General features: G+C 39.5%; 1 protein-coding gene across 1 annotated transcript in view; it reads left to right on the top strand.

The window, feature by feature from the left end:
- The window catches only part of usp43a (ubiquitin specific peptidase 43a), a 144,627-nt gene that overhangs the window by 40,223 nt on the left and 82,390 nt on the right, over nt 1–22,014 (top strand). Inside the window, exons 4-5 of the mRNA XM_085410200.1 lie at nt 13,634–13,726; nt 20,632–20,767. Coding sequence (XP_085266326.1) covers nt 13,634–13,726; nt 20,632–20,767 — 229 coding nt within the window. The remainder of the gene's footprint in view (nt 1–13,633; nt 13,727–20,631; nt 20,768–22,014) is intronic.

The following is a 22,014-nucleotide window of genomic DNA, read 5'->3' as shown; positions in this document are numbered from 1 at the left end:
AAGGGCGAGCGTCTGGTGGCCGGGCCTTAGTCCATGGGGCCCGGCCGGGCACAGCCCGAAGAGGAGACATGGGCCCATCCTCCCGCAGGCCCACCACCCGCAGGAGGCGCCATAGGGGTCGGGTGCATTGTGTGCCGGGTGGCGGCCAGGAGCGGAGGCCCTGGCGGACTGACCCCCGGCTGCCAAGACTGGCAATAGGGACATGTGTCTGAGCACATGAGATTTTATTTAGGAGGACTGTGTGGAATAGGAGGACGCCTTTTTTCATGGCTCATTAGTGTTTTTTAGCTGCAAAGCTAAATGTTTACTTAAAAACTTAAGTCAGTTTATGCAAAATTTTATGTATTAAGTATTTTAAGTATTTAAGTTGTTAATGTTTGCCCATTACATTTAAGCTCAAGTGGACAAACATTTGCAGTCCAAAGGTGGGCAATAAAGTCGCAAAAATGTATCACAGTATTACAAGAAATTTGTGATAATGATGATACAGAAAAAAAAATTGAAATATGTTTTAAATGTGATTGTATGCATTGTCGTGCAAAATTTCGATAGAAAGCACCTAAGCATAGAAGAAAGTGTTTGTATTAATGGATGAATGAGGCACTATATACTGCATGAACCAGTCCATTTACCATTTAGAAGTGCATAGCAGAGCATTTCTAAGTGGAAACAAAGTGGAGGACATTTTCCATCCTTCTTTTCAGTTGCTTAAAAAGTTGCTTAAAATCCTCTTTTTCCACTGTTTGAATTATTTCCATTCGTGTTTACGCCTCCTGTCATACAGAGTCTAACTAGCAAGTGCCCCAGTTAGGCTCAGTTTGTTTAGTTTTGGGATGTACATCACCAGCTGCTCATATCTGCTCTTTTCATGACTTCCCAGCCTGCTTATATTCATTCCATGGTGTATTTTTGCCTCAAGTGGTGAAACAAGTTTTTGTTTTGTTTTTTTGCATATTTTGCATAGCATTGTGCTTCATTGGAAGATGTTGAAGTCTCTTGTTACTAAATCTTCATCAAAGGTGGACATGTGACTTTGGCTGTGCTTTTCTCGTTGTTGTGCACATTAGAAAACATTAGACCAATAATATCATGATATTGCACTTTATCACGCAAAAATGATACCAGTATTGTCACAAATGATATGATGGATTCTTATGATGTGTTTGTTGACACTGGGAAGTCTAGCTTAGTTCAGGGGTCACAAATCTGCAGCTCTGAAGTCACATCCAGAGGCTACTTTATGTAAGGCTTTGATAAGAAACTAGATGAATAAGGGCTAAAACTAAAGATTTTTTTAAAAAAAAAAGAAAAGAAAACTTCTGTAACCTGTTAAAAAATGAACAATTTAAATTAAAGTTATTATAATTTTTTACATGTATCATAAGTCCTGATTCCCACTAGGAATAGTTTCCAACCTGCGGCCCTTTACTGCATGTCTTCCTCTCTCTCCACTTCTATACTGTCTCTATCCAAATTAAAAAAAAAAAAAAAAAAAGATTAGAAGAAGCATTAGTAGGAAGACGGTGACAGACTTAAAGCTGTTGATTGAGAATCAGCCTAAACTAGTACATACAGTGGGGCAAAAAAGTATTTAGTCAGCCACCGATTGTGCAAGTTCCCCCACTTAAAATGATGACAGAGGTCAGTAATTTGCACCAGAGGTACACTTCAACTGTGAGCGACAGAATGTGAAAAAAAAATCCATGAATCCACATGGTAGGATTTATAAAGAATTTATTCGTAAATCAGGGTGGAAAATAAGTATTTGGTCACCTCAAACAAGGAAAATCTCTGGCTCTCACAGACCTGTAACGTCTTCTGTAAGAAGCTTTTCTGTCCCCCACTCGTTACCTGTATGAATGGCACCTGTTTGAACTCATCATCTGTATAAAAGACACCTGTCCACAGCCTCAAACAGTCAGACTCCAAACTCCGCCATGGCCAAGACCAAAGAGCTTTCGAAGGACACCAGGAAAAGTATTGTAGACCTGCACCAGACTGGGAAGAGTGAATCTACAATAGGCAAGCAGCTTGGTGTGAAAAAATCAACTGTGGGAGCAATCATCAGAAAATGGAAGACATACAAGACCACTGATAATCTCCCTCGATCTGGGGCTCCACGCAAGATCTCATCCCGTGGGGTCAAAATGATCATGAGAACGGTGAGCAAAGATCCCAGAACCACACGGGGGGACCTGGTGAATGACCTGCAGAGAGCTGGGACCAAAGTAACAAAGGTCACCATCAGTAACACACTACAACGGCAGGGAATCAAATCCCGCAGTGCCAGACGTGTTCCGCTGCTGAAGCCAGTGCATGTCCAGGCCCGTCTGAAGTTTGCCAGAGAGCACATGGATGATACAGCAGAGGATTGGGAGAATGTCATGTGTCCAGATGAAACCAAAGTAGAACTTTTTGGTATAAACTCAACTCGTCGTGTTTGGAGGAAGAAGAATACTGAGTTGCATCCCAAGAACACCATACCTACTGTGAAGCATGGGGGTGGAAACATCATGCTATGGGGCTGTTTTTCTGCCAAGGGGACAGGACGACTGATCCGTGTTAAGGACAGAATGAATGGGGCCATGTATCGTGAGATTTTGAGCCAAAACCTCCTTCCATCAGTGAGAACTTTGTAGATGAAACGAGGCTGGGTCTTCCAACATGACAATGATCCAAAACACACCGCCCGGGCAACAAAGGAGTGGCTCCGTAAGAAGCATTTGAAAGTCCTGGAGTGGCCTAGCCAGTCTCCAGACCTCAACCCCATAGAAAATCTGTGGCGGGAGTTGAAAGTCCGTGTTGCTCGGCGACAGCCCCAAAACATCACTGCTCTCGAGAAGATCTGCATGGAGGAATGGGCCAAAATACCAGCTACTGTGTGTGCAAACCTGGTAAAGACCTATAGTACACGTTTGACCTCTGTTATTGCCAACAAAGGTTATGTTACAAAGTATTGAGTTGTATTTTTGTTATTGACCAAATACTTATTTTCCACCCTGATTTACGAATAAATTCTTTACAAATCCTACCATGTGGATTCATGGATTTTTTTTTCACATTCTGTCTCTCACAGTTGAAGTGTACCTCTGGTGCAAATTACTGACCTCTGTCATCATTTTAAGTGGGGGAACTTGCACAATCGGTGGCTGACTAAATACTTTTTTGCCCCACTGTATTTAGATCATCAAAATTGCTTATTCAAAACACAAATACTTAAAACTTTACTTTCTGCTTATGTGATGATCAGAGCTAGGATTTTACGTTGGGCATGAGCTGCAGAAGATTGTCAGATTTCACCCTAAACTTTGGGTTGGGTTGAAGAGGGACATTTTAAAAAAACCTGTCCCCAATGTGAAATTCCAAATAATTTACTAGCACCCATTTGTCGGTACTCTGGAAACGGGACATGGATTGAGTTAAATCTTCTCTGACTCACAGCTGATCACACTCTGGAGAATAGTGCTGTCGTGTCATGTTTGGTCTAACACGCACAGTTGACCTGGAGCATATTGGTGCTGGTCAACACAAAGGTTAGGCTCTGACCATTATGCTGTTAAGTTAAGCAGTCATTCATTCATGGGATTATCCATTTCCTTCACTGGCAGATGATGGATTGAATGCTTACTGTTGAAGACTATCCCTGAAGACCATCGTCTCCCGCAGTATTCTCAGAGCGACTAATTAAAATAACTTGGCACTGTATCTACTCATTGAGTCAGCTGTAGAGATGAAGATCGCTCTACTTAGACCTCTTCTTCTTTGTCTTTTCCATTCACTCTTTCTCTCTCACACTAAAACATCAACACACACCTGAACGTTTATTAGATCAAACGCTAATTCATAAGCTGATTAGAGGAACTGTGCATTTTGCCATTACAAGTCACACACGCATTAATACGCACACGTTATTACTGAAACATTTACAAAGTGTACTTTGTTCTTTCCTCCAACTCATACCCTTCTCATACAGCATGTCCTCTCTCCTCCTTTTTTCCCTTTGAGAACAATCCCAGCTATATTTAGACAAAGAGTAGAGAATTTTGTCTGTGAGTGCAAGCAGGGTAATGCTTTCTCCTTGCATAAGAGTGGCTGTAATTAGGTCTATATGCCACACACTTACACTTTCACAAACATACACCATCTGTCTTGTGTGTGTGAGTGTTTGTTCACAAACACAATTTTAGTCATTAGCTTGGGTTCCACTGTATCCTGGCATCATTTTTAATGTTAAAGAAGAAAGGCATGGCTGCTTCTTAATGGACTGATTTTGTTTTCTGGTTCTGGTTTGAATGAAATAGATTGTAAAAGAAGGAGCGCAACGCAAAGACTGGACAGTTACTGTCTAACATCATTGCACTCTATAGTGAAGCTGTGCTAATGTATGACACAAAATATCATTCATGCGAGATATACCATTAGTGCCAGACATGCATGCATGCACATCCGTCTGTCTGTCTGGGTTGGCTGCTAATCTCTCAGTAGACTTTTCTGTGCTTTGATATGGAACTTTAAGGGGAAACTTAACACTGATCAGAGACAAATAACTGTGTTGTTATTCTGTCAAATTAGTACCATCTATTAATGTTATAGATGAACAGGACTGATAACGTTTGCTGTCAAGCTGCCATATTAATGTTAGCGTTTCATTATGTTGCTGTTGAAAGACTGCTAATAGTTAAATGGCGAACGTGTGCATCAGTCAGGTTACTGTTTATTATAACTTTTTAACACTTTAAGCTTTACTGACCTCTCAAATGCCTCATAAAGTGTCGTTGGATGTTTTGGACTCAGTGAAGGCCTGCCTGTCTGCAACCATGCCGTGTGACATTGTATTCTAAACAGCGTGGAGGCAGCGTGGAGGCAGAGATACTGTTGCATGAGCAACCGATTCAGTAGTCATTTTTAATATCAATCGCTGTGAGTGTTGATTTTTTTTGACAACTCTAATTATAAAGTTTGTTTTCTGCTCATGTTTGTGTGAGTGAGTGTAATAACGACCAAGCTAACACATGTAACTGCATCACTCAAAAAGTTTACAGCTGTGGGACTAGAGGCTGTTTGAGAAAGCTGTCTAAAATAGAGAAATGTGAGACAGTGGGGGCAGGGCCATGTGTGCTAGTAACAGGTCAATACACATTTTGTACAGGCTAAAACTAATAATCTTTTCTCTTTTTTTGATCAATTCGTTAATCAATTGTTGAAAAGCTGAAAATATTTTACAAACACTAAATTTTCACTGACAGGTTCTTTTGTTGTTTTCTGACCAATGTCTTTCTACTAGAAAACATATCACCTAAATCAGTAGTGCTATAACTGAAACCAGTGAGCTTTGATTTATTTCCAAACTCTGATGCATTGCTTTCCCTGTGACTCATTCTCAGTTAATAAGTAAAGAAAAATTCCAGGAGAGTTGAGTATTTGTTTTTGTGCTCTGGGTTTCATCAGACCTCCTACTGTGTAAAGATTCCTCATATCCATTTGTATTATTTTCTCTTATCTCATATCAGAGTTTTAGTCTGCTGAGTCTGGAGCATTATTCCTCCATATACTTTTCCTCTTTGTGTCACCAACAGGTTAAAAAGGAGTCACTTTCCTTCCAAATGTAGACTATCCAAAGAGCCGTCACTCACTTTTTTTTTGTTTTTGCCTGTGTCGTCCTCTGAAAAGGACGACACAGGCATGTTTCTTTTCGGCCTTTCCCTCGCTTGTTCGCGCTTTCCTTCCTTCTGCGCTTTCTTCCCGGTTCCTTTTATATCTTACAGAGATGCTCCTCAGAGAAATTTTAGTGGAGTTGTCTGATCTGAATAAATGTTTGCGATTAGAGCGAAGACTGTCTTGGGGTTTGGGTTTCCTGTGTGGGAGTTGGTGCTCAAGTCGCTCGGCTGTGCCGCTGTGTTTAGATGAGTCTTTGTCATAGCCTCCCTCTCTCCTCCGTCTGTCACTCTCAATTTTGTGGCATCTATTTTTAATGGCCAGAGAGATGTGCGGAAAGCCCGCGCCTCAGTCTCTGGCTAGATGAACAAGATAGTTGAAGGAAGGTTACTTTTCTCTTATCGCAGTGGCTTTTATTTAGATGTAGATTTGTTGTGAAGGAATATTATAGCTTTTAAAGTATAATATTGTTATGTTATGATATTCATGTCTTCAGATCAGTGAAAGTAGACTGAAAGCTATATGCAGGCAAACAAATCATTGTTTTTATATATCCTTGAAGATAAGCTAACAGACGTAACCCACAAATGTTTAAAAAAGCAAAACTAAAATGTTGATCTACTTACAAAATTTAACGGAGAACAAAAGATGTGAGTCCAATGTAAGGAGTTTATAACACATCATAATAACCATCGCTAATAAACTATAAACTAATATTTAATCTATAAACATTTATTCAATTCATTTCTATTTGTATATTGGGCCAAATCACAACAGGAGTTACCCCAATGTCTCAAGGTCAAAACTCTACAATAATAGAGAGACAACCCCACCAATCAGATGACCTATGAGCAAGCGCTTGGAGACAGTGGGAAGGAAAAACTCCCCTTTAGCAGGAAGAAAGAATCTTCTGGCAGAACCAGGCTCAGGGATTGTTCTTTAACCGTGATCATTATAAAGTGATACCCAAGTTTTCTCTACCAGTCATGCACTTTTATACTATATCCTTTGAAGACTCATCGTCCCATTAGGAAGTGCAAACTTCCTCTCATCTTCAAAGATGGTCTGCAGGAGCTCTATTTACCCCCAAAGATGCATTGTGGTTTGGAATGTACTCACGCTGTCCTCTTGGGGGGATCTGTCTGGTCGACCCATGCTGCAGAGCGGAGTGCCTGCTGAAAATATGGCCAGACGTTCACCCTCTTTACTTTGATTTTGATGCTTTCACCACCCACAATGCTTACTTCAAGCGCAGCATCGTGCAGCAGTGTTCCTCCCATTGATATCACCCCACTCCCTGTTGTACTTTGAAGTGGGTGCTGGCCATTGAGCGCAGGGCATTATCAAGCGAAAACAATTCTTTGATCTCTTTTTCCTTTAGAGTTAGCAAAAACAAAAGTCACATTGTAATTTGGAGTGGATGAAACAGCAAACCTAAATTGTTTTTACTGCTAGAACTGAAAATTACATCTCTGCAACTTTTTACACTAAACATTTTCTCACAGCCTGTAATGAAACAATAAATACAACAGATGTCACCTATGCTCACACCTGTTAGTTGTATTAGTTTTTTTTAATGACCTGAATTTTTCCTTCGTATAATTTTTATGTCTCACAAATATTCTTTTTTTTTTATCCCTCTTTAGCGTACTCTGTCACATCAAATAAACCAATTTTGTATTCTGATGGAGGAATACTTGCACAGAGGTATGAATCAAAACAGCCTACATTGAGCCCAACTTGAGCCCAGCTATTGACACTCCATAGTCACCCATCTACTTGTTTCCACTGAGAGCTGCTCTACTTGACTAGTGTTGTTCCATCAAGGTGATCTTGTCTGTGTGATGATTACTGCTGAATTAATATTGCATAATGCACAGATGCTATAACCCAGGCTCAGGTGGTAACAACATGTCATATTGATTATGTCATTCAGTACATTTTTTTCATAGTAGCTGGGACAAATATCACAGTTTGTTTTCATACCCTGATCGTAGGAAAATCTTTTCATGTTGCTAGTGTATAAGCCACGTTATAACATTATGCTGTCAGAGCTCATATACCATGAACAACTCTCCACTGTCCAAAGTGAATGTATTTTGTGTATTTTGTGCCGAATGTGTACTATCTTAATCATAGAAAGACCCGGAGTACAAAAGTTTCTGGTTAAGTTTTCCCTCTAAGACTCAAATAGAAGTTCACGTCTCTGGAGTTTTGCCTCATTAAAGCAGGCATTTTTCCTTTAGTGGGGACCCACCATAAAATCACCTGTGACATCCAGCCCTGCATATGTGTGTGCGCACATACTGGTGCACACATAGCCAGTTGGAGCAAATACCACAGGAGTCACTTCACTGTATATAAATGCACTATGTGGTGCAGTTTTACCCTGAACATCAGCTAAAACACTCCATGTGTGCAGAGGGACAGAAAAGAACTGTCACAGAAATACAAACCAGGCCACAGAATTGGTATTTGGGGTGGGTTAATGAGGTTAAAAGGTACTTATAGGTACTTATTTATAGCAGTGTATTTGGAAAAGGTACTAGAACTGTGTGCCTAAATTTTGCTCATTTAAAATTAAAAACACTAATAAGATGGTTGTCGTTGGATCACGTCTATTTTTAATCTATTTAACATGTTATCTACATTCTACAGAACTTTATTATGTTATAGGCATGTTTTGAAAGCAGAGGATATATCTTTAACAATCTGAGATCACAGCTGATACAGATCAGTTTAAAAAAGGCTTCAGCACATCTTGTCTCTGTGTTCAGACATCTCACGTGTAGAATTGCAGTATTAATTTGGTCCATTAATATTTAGTGCTTTTAAAAAAAATATTTTCCAGCTGCACTAACAGGAACATCTCGCCTTCCTTAAAACTTTATTAATTTATGTGAATGAAGTGAACATCTCTGGCTGACCCAAACTAAGATACATGAGGCAAAAAGTCAGAGAATGAATTTCCACCTGAAACTAGCCAAGCTAAAAAGAAAGAACGAGAAGCCATGATTCAAAATGCTGCAGTGCTCAAAATCTGTTGCATTTTTTTTTTTTCTTTTACAGTTAGTTTTTAAAACTGCTTTAGCAGTGAAAAATGGGAAAGTGCAGTCATGTTTCCCTCCGTTATTTGTTGCACGGGCTAACATGAAGAAACGTATGGATCATTTATTTCAGGTAGGAAGGACGAAGCTCATATGTATGCAGGTGACACAGAGGCAATTTTCTCTAAAACTACGGGTGGGGGTGGGCGGTTGGGGGGTCTGGGAATTAATACTTAGTAAAGTGAGAGTTTGTATGAGACTTTAAATGTGAGCATGTGCGAGAGAATCTCTGCAGTCCTTTAGCTGAGTTAATTTCCCTTGACGGGAGGTCTCCACTTGTACTCTCTCTTAGAGAAATAAGAGTGCTCTCCAGCCCAGAGCCTGTGACACTTGACTGACTGACTGACTGACTGAAAGGCAGACAGAAGAAAATGAACTTGCTTTCTCTCTCTCAGTCCCAGTAGAAGCAATGACTTATAGAGAACTATGATGTTTATTGCAGCCCCAGGTATGCTGTAGATGGGTTTAGCAGATGTCCGAAAAATGTGATTGAAAACTAAAAATAATCTGAAAGAAAAACAAACAAAAAGCCCTGAAGGCAAACTTTTCAAACCATGATTCAGAGTACAGAGTAATCCTGCTGCTGTGTAACAGACGGGAGCCTTTTTTCCAGAAGACAAAATAAATAAAATAAATCACTTAACAATTTAACTGAACCTACTAGAATCACACTCTAGACTTTATGAAAGGAAGTATTTAGATAAAGGCAGCTGCTGCAGTGACTAAACAGTGATGTTTTTGTTGTTAGTTCTGTGTGTGTGTGTGTGTGTGTGTGTGTGTGTGTGTGTGAGAGAGAGAGAGAGAGAGAGAGAGAGAGAGAGAGAGAGAGTGTGTGTGTGTGTGTGTGTGTAACTGACTGTGCTCAGAAATACATTTCAAAAAATTGAAACTTCCAGGAAAAATGAAGCTACAGCTGTTGCCAGACTTTTGAAAGCACTGCCTTCCACCAGCATGCACAGTGCTTTTTCTAGATCACATGACTTTTATGCTCATATAGCCGTATCCTGACCTGTTGTTCCAGCCACATGCCGTCTTTATATCATTTCTGGCGTTGTGCTGCAAAGCTTCCCAGTTTGGAATAACAGTATGAAAAATGCTGGAATCAGGCAACGTGCTACCGCATAACGTTTTGAGATGCTGCTGGCGGAGTGTTATTTATATAGCTCGGAGCAGGACGGAGGGATGCCGGGTGGTTCGACTTTCTTGATGATAAATAAAGGAAGCTGCTGCTGTGCATGTGTGTGGGTGTATGTGTTGTAGCTCCGGGTGTCTGGTTTAAACTAAAGACTGGTGGTCCTTTGATTTGGCACCTGAGCGTTGTAGATGCTGTACAACGCTTGCTTTTTGTCAGACGCACAAACACACATGCACAGACATCAGCAAATAAAGTTCTCATATCGTTCACCAGACTGGAAACACTGCCAGCCTCGAGCTTTTTAAGTGATGCTTTTTGTTTGTGTGTGGGTTTTCCTGCGTGCACGTTTCAATGTAAGCGCAAGCAAGTTTTTTTTTTGGTTTTTTTGGTTTTTTTTTGGGGGGGGGGGGGGGGGGGGGTGCACAACATTGTGTTTTTGTGAATATAGCCTGTCAGTCTGCTTTGCCGAGTACAAACTGGCATCATTAGTGAGCCTTAGGCTGGCTGCCGCAGCACACTGGGCTGAGCACTGACAGCAAGGAAATGTGGAGTTTAAAAACTGTTATTTTTTCCATCGTATTTGTATATTTGACAAGTTTGCATCTCTGAAAACATCGTTACAGCTCAACTGACAAATCGTAGTAAGACGTAGCAGCATCTGGCAACGCACGCGCTCGTAAATGTGCACACACCCTGAATGCTGTCAGTGATAAGAGAGCATTAAGCAGCATCAATCAGACTTAAAAACAGCAAACACATTAAACAATTCCAGTTAAACAAATTATGAGTTTTATCCACACTCACCCTCTGAAATGTTAACTACCTAAAAAGAAAACTCTTCAGAAGCCTTTTTCAGTTTCACACCTATAAAACATAATGGCGTTCGCTGTGGTGGAGATAAATGGTTTCTTGTAATTCTCCTCCGCTCTGTTGAGTTAGTTCTGAGAAACTGGTTGAATAGAAAACAGTGTGAATAAGCGCCTTGATATTGGCTACAACTTCAAAATGAGTTCATAAACTGAGCAAAGCTGTTGAATTACATTCAGTTATCTCAAATGAATAATAGGATTACATTCCCACACTATGAGAGGATTACGTGGCACTAGAACACACTGAACATGGTGTTTTTCTTTGATTGCCACATAAGAGGCTAGATTGCATTTACGTGTAGAGAATGACAAAAGGTTATTTGAGGCTAGATTGTGGATTTCAAACTAAAGGAAAAACTTAGAAAATTCCTTGCATAACTGGTAATTTGCTGTACTTCCTGTACTTTCATGCCGATATCCATGTACTTATTGGTTGGCAGAGGGTTGTGGGCCATACTACAGCCTATTTTTGTAGACACATCCTGCAAACAATTCCTGGTAATATTTACAGCAAAAACATGATGATGACTACCAAACACCTGGACACACAGCCATTAGTGTGATCTATAATATGGTATTTTTAAGACCAATACTGCTGGTATGGGTATTTGGTGAATTAATTTTTTTTAGTTGTAGTTACATATGTGCTCCTATATGCTCAGATTATCTGGTGGTATTTTTCAGGTGTGCTCCCATCACAGTAGTTGCACAGTGTCCCCTGGTGGATGAACTATGCAACATCAACACCAATAACACGTTGCTGAAGGGTGTTTCTCCCGTCTCTTAATGCTCAATTCCGATTTTTTGATCAAATCCGATTTTTTTTTGTCTGCTTGTTCACACTACAAATAAAATGCGACAGCAACGCGCTCTAGTGTGAACGCTCAAAGCGTCCCGCTCAAAGAAGACGTCACACACAACGCGCTCTGTTTAGACCCAGAGCAAACAGTATTGCTTGACTGATGGCCCTTAATATAAAGACTTCGGACTTTACGTTTCCCAATTTTTGCTTTAAGTTATTTTGTTATTTACATAATAATGTAAATAACCTAATAATTATCCTTATTGCTGTTTTAGAGAGGAGCGGTGCTTCAAAGGATAGTTGCAGATTTCTGTCAGAATCTGCAGATTATACAGTACAAATAAAATGTTCACGTTGTCTTCCCAAGAGTTTCGCTGGATGGCCAGGAAGCGTTCACGATGTCTTCGCAGGCGCTGATAATTGGCGTCTGTCTTGTGTCAGTGACGTAAAAGACGGATTTGATGCGACATGACCGTTCAAACAGCAGTCGCTTTCTAAAACATCGGCTATGTATCGGATTCAGTACCACATACGAAAGTGACCCAAATCGGATTTGAAAATATCGGATTTGTGCCGTTCACACTGTCATACCATGATCGGATATGGGTCGCATAGGGTCAAAAAAAAATCGGATTTGGCAAGCAAAATAATTTGGATTCTTTTCTGGGAAACTGTCATGCTTTCCATCTTTATAAGTAGCCTTGCAGGAAAAAACAAAGCTGAAAAATGTGTATAAGTTTTGGTCAGTAAGCTAACAAGCATGCTCACCATAATGCATTTATTTGTTTAACAGCGTCATTTATATCTGCTTTTTAGTGTAGATTGTTGTTGCTAAAGGCCCGCATGTTGGGTTTCTATCCTCGTGTCAGTCCTCCACTCTGATCATCTTCACTTCTGTTTGTTCAGAAACCTCGACAGGTCCCTTCTGTGTCTTTTTTCTCTATCGGCTTTGCTTCGTAGCTTTTGTCAACTTGACTGTCCTGCTGCCAGCCTTCTGTTCGTTTTTAATCTGTACTCCCACTTTGTTGTCTTTTTATTTTCGTCTCTTTGTTCTTAACTTTTATTTGCTCTGCCTTTCGGCCTCCTGTGCCTGCTGCCCTTTATTTTTGAGCCTTTGTTTTCAGGTTTTCCCCTACTTTAACCCCCATCACCATTCCTTCTGCTATTAAATATCTTTGGAATATTTAATGCTTGTGAGCTGCCTCACAGTGTTGTAGAGGGTAAAAAATATGTGTTTGCAAATTTCTTAAGACAATTACATAAAAAAAGCATGATTAGCTGAGGTCAAACAAAGTATTAAATTAAAAACCATGAGGTCTAGCTCAAAATTAATGCTGTCCATCCCACGGACTAATCTCAAATCTTGTGGCGATAGAGCCTTCTCTGTGGCAGGTCCCAAACTTTGGAATAGTCTTCCCCTAAATATTAGATCTGCACAAACACTTGATCAATTTAAATCACTACTAAAGACACATTTTTATGCCCTGGCTTTTAACACACTATGACCCAAGCATTTTGGTCTTATTTTAATAGTCTTAGTTATTGTTTTAATTATTTTATTGCCCTTTCATTGTTTTATATTGTTATTATTGTTTTACATTGTTTATTTTTAATGGCATTTTTATATTGTTAAGCACTTTGTGCAGCATTGTATGTCTGGAAATGTGCTATATAAATAAATTTGACCTTGACCTTAACCAATAAATAAATTTGCAAAATACTAGCAATCCAGGTTGCACTCTCCCTATTGCCCTATGACAGCTGGAACAGACACCAGCCCACCTGTAACTCTGAACTGGATAAGCAGAAGAAGATGGATGGATGGATGGATGGATGGATGGATGGATGGATGGATGGATGGATGATTGGATGGATGGATGGATGGATGATTGGATGGATGGATGGATGATGGATGGATGATGGATGGATGATGGATGGATGGATGGATGATGGATGGATGGATGATGGATGGATGATTGGATGGATGGATGGATGATGGATGGATGATTGGATGGATGGATTGATACCTTTTGATTAAAAAAGCTGTCTGTCTCTCTGTCCCCAGGTCTTCTCTGACGTGCCCCCATTGCCTTAAGCAGAGCAACACCTTTGATCCATTTTTATGCATCTCTCTGCCTATTCCTCTACGACAAACCAGGTAATGCATGATACATAAGGCATGAGATCCAGTCTAAAGTATATTTGTTGCTGTTTGTTTACTAATTATAACATCCAATATAACTTATTATGAGCATAGGGTAACAACTTATTTTTAAAAAAACAAACTAGTTTTTTTTTTTTTTAACTTCACAAACTGCATTTTGCTTGTTCTCGGCATCTTTAATTAAACATTAGTGCAGATTTTTAGTTGTTCACTTTGGTCTCCCTGTGGTCTCTAAAGGTGTTAAGTTTTAGTGCAAGTGTTTCAAACTTTCTACAATAGTCTGGTGTGCAAGGAAAATCCCTCACAGATTGCTGTGCAGTCATGTAAAACCTTTTCTTGGCTTTTTGACAGTTGACACTGTGAACATATGAGGTTGTCACCAGATAACAGTGATATGGATAGTACCTTCTAGGCTCCATAAGTAAATAAAAACATTAGAAAAACAACACCGCAAAACATTCCAAAATGTTGCCAATTTAGATTATAGAAAAACATGCATGCATTTATACTAACATGCTCTATACACCAAAAACAGCCATGTTCATATCAAAGTGATAAATGCTGTTCAACCGAGGTTCCTGACCACACACTTCCTGTGCTTCCATTTTTAACCCAAGAAGCTGCATGCCAGCAAGGTTCTGTGGTAAAACAGTGCGGCTCTGACGTGTGAGCGGGGAGAAAGGGAGCTAGCAATAGAGTCAGATGGGATGTTTTATTTTGACAGCAGAGATAATGGTGAAGGAATACAAGGAACAACAAAAATCGTACGAGACACCTGTTTTCTTGCCATCCAAATGAAGTAGCAGAGGCACAGCAACACAGGCAACCTCATCCACACATCACTGATAGTTTTCACCATACATACAAAATGCATTACTAGCTGTGTGGGTTCATGATTGCAAATTAATTACTTTTCATTCAGCTGAATTAACTTTAACTAGACATTAACTTGACTCTGAATAACTGATAGTTCTACTCGTGTGGAGAGGTGCTGATTTAAAGTATTTTGCCTGATTAGATCTCTTCTTAAAACTGTATGGGAAGTTTGATTAACTTTTTTCACCAGTTGTTGTGCTACAAATTAGACTTATATCATTCTCATTTGCAGATGGACCAGGGATTTATATCAAAGCTCTAATTCACATTCAAACTAAGCTTCAGTCTAATTATCCAAAATGACGTGCAGTTGAATTTAGGTTATACAGTAGTGGGTACAACACTGTAGATTTTGTCCTATGATATTCATATGCAATCTCCCTTTTTCACAAATGTTCGCCCCTACAAAAAGCATCTAAAAAGACATGAAATATGCTGGAGTCTAAGCCATCTGTTATGGGGTGAAAGGCAGCGTACACCCTGGACAGGTTGCCAGTGTATCTCAGTGTATCACAGAGAAACAGATAACCATTCACAGTCACATTCAAGGCCAGTTAACAGTAACAGGTTACATTAGGTTAAATGCATTAATATATTCCAGGCTTTGGAAGCTTTTCAGTTTGCCTTCATTTGCTACACAATGAATCTTCCTATTTTCAGGAATGCAGATGTCACTCTTCTGCATCTTCTCTGCATCCACCAAGCTAACTCCAAACTCATTTTTGCAGCTCAGGCACTCACTGTCTCGTGACAGTATGCAGCCTGTTCCTGCAGTTGCCATAGCCTAGCACACAGAGAAATTCATTCAGGTTCAGCTTGAACTTACTGCTGGCCAAACATTGACCTGACACACACACATATGCATGCACACACACAGTGGCCTCATTGCACCGTCCTGCTGCAGCAGTATCCCAGCTGAATGCTGATAAGTCTGAGACCCCCAGAGAGACAGAAGGGTCTGGCTGCCAGCATGGCATCAAGGCCTGGGTGCTGTAGATAATGCCAGTATGGCAGAGAGAATGAGAAAAGCAGAATGGGAATGTTTTCTGCCGATCACCTAACTTTACAATATTTAACCTTGAGCAGTCGTGGCATCATTGTTACCAAGCTTACTGTTATTCAATTTAAAATAGTCAAAAAAGTTCTAAACACAAATCTGTCACATGACTTCAGTCTACTGTGCAGCCATCACTGGGGCCTTTCTGTGTGAAGTCTGTAGATTCCCAAGACTTGCATTTTAGGTTAACTTACTATTCTTAAGTGGCTGTAGTTGTAGATATGAGTTTTCATTGGGTATCTGTCATATGGGTAGGCTCTAACAATACTGCTAGGCTGCACAGGTGTATAGAGTATTTGATTGGATGAAGCCTGTTTCTCATTTTGTAATTGTACAAGTGCTTGTTTCATAACCACACTGTATGTAATCACTATAATGACTGACACAAGGTGTGAAAATCATGAGTGGATAGGCAAAAAAATTACAACCTGATATACTTCCTGTTACATAAGAGTAAAAGGCTGTGACAGACAGACTGGAAAAATGACTGAAGCGATACTTTGAAATACACAGGAGTAAACTAAACATCAGCAGGCTGTAGCAGGTCTCATAATGCTTTTAATGCTGTCATAAAATTAGCTTTCTTTGAATTGACTTGTAATGGTTGTTTTTTTTTAATTATTTGGGGGGGGGTTTTGTATTACAAATCTCACACACTGATCAGTTCTTATCCAACTGTATCTTGCTGTTCCAGTTATTAATTTCTAGGGGAATATCAAGTGGCACAGATATTTAATTTTTTGACAAAGATACACTATCATAATGCAGGACTGCAGGTGGGAACATGAAAAACATGATGCCGTGCAAATATAAAGCTTTTGTGGCTCCACAGGTAGCTGCATGAAGTGCGATGAAACACCCCAAGTGAAATCACTGACGTCTGTATTATTTGGGGCTGGGAGTAGTTGTGAATAATGCAAGCAACAAGTTTTGCCAACAAAAATAAACAAATGAATGAAAAAAAAAACCCTCATTTTGCTGCAATTTGTCTTTAAATTCTGTTTTCTCCTGTTTTTTAAAAAGAAAAACAGCCAAATTCAGTAGCGCTATAGGAGTGATTGGCTCTCTTTTAAAATGTTTGCCTTGCTCTAATGTCTTAAGTTATGTAAGAACAACTGCAACAACCACTAAATGCAAAAGGAAAAATGTAAGTGCTTTGCTTTGGTGACAACCATGTTTGCTTAAAAGGTCATTTGCAAGTGGAAACCTTTTCCCGATCAATTCATACAAGTCTGTCAACGTCTATGCAGTGTGGGTGCCAGAGTAGCGGGGACATGTGGCTCCAGTCACTTAGGTATTCAATAAAAAATGAAATCAAATAAAAATACAGAGTGGATTCACACTCTTGCTTATGTCGTTTGACAAAACAGACATTATAAATTGAAGTACACTTTAAGACCCACTTAATTTACACATAGAATAGTACTACAAGCATCAATCATATGATAATAAACATATTAAAAGGGGCACCTAAATTATGTGATTAATTACAACCATAAACAGATAGTACGCTCATAGAGAAATGTGCAAAAATATCCATCTTTTATTGGAGAGGCAAAAAGAAAAGAGACTATTTGTAGTTAAACGAAGGACTGTCTTGCTGTGAGGCAACAGCACTAACCATCACACCACTGTGCTGCCTTTTTTTCATTACCATACTAACTTGATTTAACATATAGTTGTAAAAGGATATTGGGGATCAGAATGCAGCTGAAAGACCACAGTGACCTTTTTGGATGGCCTCTGACCTCCAAGGCATGTGTGTAACACTGATGCTGTCTATGTGAAGAGACCGTGCTCACAGACTTTTAACAGACGATGCACAATAGTAACACCACTATACATGTTAATGCGATAGAAATAATATTTCAAACAAGCACTTTCTGAAAAAAAAGTTCATGCTCATAGTACATGTAAGCATCTAAACTGGCAAAGCACTGCAGCAATGCTCAAGAAAATAACTATAAATATCATTTATATATCTAGCATCAAGCTTAAGAGCACTTTGAATGTTTTTGAGTTCTGTGCACTTGTTGCGGTTCGCAGGTTGTTGTTTAATCGAGACTATCAGACTCTAAACCCACAGAGAGCTAGGATGATTCAAAAAGACGGCTTTGTAGGATGACATCTCCATTTCCGATTCGTCTCAAGTGTCATCCCACACTTCTCATCTCGTCTTGGAGTAACATACACAAAACAACTGCTCAGATACTCTGCCATCTGCTTTGTCAGCATCCCTACTGCTAACACTTTATTCACCTGAATAATGCATGAGGAGAAACAGGAAGTGGAGGTGTCAGCGATTACACTACCTTCTTTCCAAATGGGATGGCGCAACTTTACTTTCACTCCTCGCTCTGAGTTTTTCTCTTTACTCTGTAATAATCAGTAGCAAACAAACACTCAACAGCAAAGCACAGTACAAAGCCATGAAGGGATTCCTTAATGTCTTCTGTATTTTAGATTTTTCCTTATCATTTTAACCCTCTCCTGGAAATATTTTAATGATATGCAATGACAACAAAGCCTCAGCATTTATTGGGTAATTTTGTGTCATTTCATTAATGATTACCACTTCATAAGTAATTTTTAATAAGATTTTTAAGGTTGTGCAAATTTGCTCCTGTGAACATGTGTCAGAAAAAAATCTATTGATGCTTGATGGTGACACCCACACCTTAAATAAACTGTCCTTTGGTCATTTTTACATTTTGAAGGTGGTTTGGTTGCAAAGCAAAGTGGCCACATTGTACAGTAGAAGGATAAAACTATTTTTTAAAACGATTTTACCTACATCTTACATTGTGTGTTTTGGATTAGATTAGATTATGTTATGGCCCATCTAGGTGTGGCTGGACCACAACATGAGGGTGATCCATCCTTGTCAGACCCCAAGCAGCCACATCACACAATTGGTACAGTTTGATAATGATTTATTTACAATATGTTGACTCGTTAGGTTTTTTGACACCAAAAAGGAGTTGGTTATAGCTTCGGGGTGGACTTAATGCCAATCCTTACCTAATCAAAAGAATCAAACCAAATGACAACAGCTTGCTTCACTCATTAAGAAAAACAGAAGAAAACTATAATCAAACAAAAAGGCAGTCCACCCCTGCACATTCCTGTATATGGTGAACAGCATTGGGCATGTTTCCAAAGGTCTGCTGGTTGGGAAGAGCCAAGGATGAATGAATGGGAGACCATGGCGGTGTCATCATATAAGTCAGGGGTGTCGAACTCCAGGCCTTGAGGGCCGGTGTCCTGCAGGTTTTATATATGACCCTGAATCAAATGATTAGTTCATATCCAGGCCTCTGGAGAGCTTCAAGACTTAGGAGGGGTTGAGGAGGTCATTTAAACATTTAAATCAGCTGTGTTGGATCAAGGACACATCTAAAACCTGCAGGACACCAGCCCTCGAGGCCTGGAGTTCAAAACCTGTGACATATGTCATTTCCAACTCATTAGCCAATCCGTATGGTCCGTCCTCTGGATCCACCAATCACGGAGAGGCACCTGCATACTGGGATTTTCATATTAGACAACAATACAACAGCAGTCGTAACAATTACATTAGATTAGAGTCGCCTTTAATGTCTCCTTTGGGAGAAATGTATATTTGATAAATGACAGAAACACAACATGTAAGGTAGCACACATACCAACACACAGTCAAGCTGCACTTTTTACCATTTAGTAATTGATCATGACACTAAAAACACTTTATACCTTTACTCTTTAGAAAGGATGCAATTTATATCATCAGTGATTTTCAGCGATTTTCCATCTCTGCTTTTCGAGTATCTCCTGGAGAGAAGATGGAGAAGAATGCTAATTATTCCAGGCATTTTAATTGAGTTTTGAATTCGTGATCTGAGCTTTGCAGAAAGGTTACCAAACCAAGTGCCAAAACGGCATTAACATGGACCATGGACCTTAAGCATTCTTAAAAAATACAAGCGCTGACTGTTTCATGAGCATACTGGATTCATCATGCTCCACATGATAAATACACGTGTTGCTTGAACTTCTTAACTTAGGTCTTAACTTCTTCAGATGTCACTAGAAAAAAAAGTCTTTGTAATCAGGTAATGAATTAATTAATGATGAATAGGGATTATTGAGAGCAAAGATATAGATAAGTAGAGAGGGTAGACCCAGTAGCCTATCAGGGCTTTTCTTCCTACTCATCCATCAGTTTTCTCAGTTTTTGGATCAGACTGACTCCTGTTTTTTGTTTTTTTCTTTTTGTCCCAATCCACCCCAAACCCACCCCGCAATCATTTTCACTCCTTGATTCTTCCCAGAAAGTGTTCATATTGCTGTGACATGTCCCAGCATACAGCCGCTTCCTGAGGGACCTGCAGGGGTTTTGCTCAGCTTGCCCAGTCATGCATAAATCTGGACAAACACTAGGGAGAGATGAAACCCTTCGGAGGTGAAATCTGACGAGTTAAATCATAGGAGATATTAAATGAGATGCAGACAAAGTGATGTTTTATGCTCATGAAATTAGATTTGATATAACAGTGTCAGAGGAAATCTTTTCCCTGAACTGATTAGATATTAAACAGCTCAACGGTTTTATTTTGCTGTTTGATACCTGGAGTTCATGAAGACCCAGCTATCCCCGAAAGCGTCTCTTTAACAAACCAATGTGTTTTTGTTGCCCCTGGCATTTTTGAATGCTGCACAGTTGGATTAGTCAGTTTCCAGTTAAGATTTATATGTACGTGTCTTTACTCACACTATGTAAGAAAGACGTGTGTGTATCTGCATACAAATATATTGTATAAATAACTCAGCATGCCAGAGTTTAAAATATGTAACAATGTAAACAAAAATGCAGAATAACTTACTGCTGTGTTCATGAGCATGTATTGATCTTTCCCAGTGTGCTCTACCATTTCTTGCCTTACAGAAAAACACACTCACACCCTTTATTCCTCTTTTTATCTCATAGGCCAATGTGTGTGACGTTGGTGTTCAACACAAAGGGTCAGAGGCATCTGCGAGTGGGGCTGGCTGTACCGCTGTTTGGCTCCCTGTCCAGTCTGAGAGCTTTGGTAGCAGTGGAGGGCAACATCTCTCCTGACCAGGTACTCACACAGTGTGCAGAGTGTACAGAAGAAGTTGATTACACTGATCATGACCATGTTGCATTGCGGCCCCTTGAGAGTTCCCAATGACTAAATAATAAATAATAAGTCTCCTTCTCTACCCAAGCTGAGAAAAAAACAAAAGAAAAGAAAGATAACCTGTACTGGACCTACTTTTGAGACTTTTAGCTGCTATTGTATTCATATTGTACAGATTATTAGGTTGCTTAAAAATATCTTTAAGTGATTGTGATCAGTTCCGAGGTGAATCCAAGAACTCAGTGAGAGGAACAAAAAGCAAGGTTTTATTTTAAAAAAAGGATTGCAACGGTTCTCAGAAAGTTCAAAGGAAGTAACAAAGAAAAAAAACTAAGCCAAATGTGATAACGTAGGCACTGGGTATACAACAATACACACAGGAACACAGAAAAATAAACTCACAAGGTAAACAGACAAAGGACAAACGGGGCACACAATTACAAAGGAGGGAAAAGAGTAGAAAGTAAAACTAGAACATGCCTCTTTTTTATTTCCCAAGTTGCAAATATTTAATTTTTGTCTTTGACTCCTGTCCACGTGTCTTAGTCCCTCCCACCAGACACGTGAGCGGATGAGGTCAGAAAGACACACAAAGACAGTGGAGTCAAAGCAGCATTTCTAAAATCTTATATCCTGTTCTGAGAACTCTCATTTGAACATTTAATGCTGAATTTAATGTCAATTAAATGTGTTGTTCGCTGCAACTGCTTCATAATTTATTTTTTAATTATTAGCTCAACTACTGCTGTATTTTATAATTTCAAAAGTCACAGTGCTAATGACGTTTTTTAATATTTAAGACAAGTTTTAAATTCACATCATGGCACACCGTAACAATACATTATACCTTAATCAAACAGAAAGAGTGAGAGAATGTTTGATCATTTCAGCTAACTGAAACAGTGTATGCCTGCCATGGATGAGTTCTTTAAAGAGTCCTCCTTCTGCCATGGATTGATTATTCAACCTATCTGTCACATTTCTTTTACATTGTAGGTAGAAATAGGTAGAAATACTTCCTCCCCCAGCAAGCCTTCCCTGTCCTCTGTTGCCCTTTTCCAAAAATAGGAAGTTTGTGGCGTCCATGGCCTCAAATGTGGGGAAGATGCTCTGCTTTTGTTTTAATAACATGTATGATTAGCAATATCCCCCAAATAATTTTGTAGCAACGGTATAGTGAACAACACAAACACAAAACAGGATGTTTT

This window comes from Rhamphochromis longiceps, linkage group LG6 (genome assembly GCF_057381845.1).
Source record: "Rhamphochromis longiceps isolate RC_006_pf linkage group LG6, R_longiceps_female_GT1.1, whole genome shotgun sequence".
Classification (NCBI taxonomy): Eukaryota; Metazoa; Chordata; class Actinopteri; order Cichliformes; family Cichlidae; genus Rhamphochromis; species Rhamphochromis longiceps.
The sequence above is the reverse complement of the archived record's forward strand: the minus strand, read 5'-3'. Positions and strand labels throughout refer to the sequence as shown.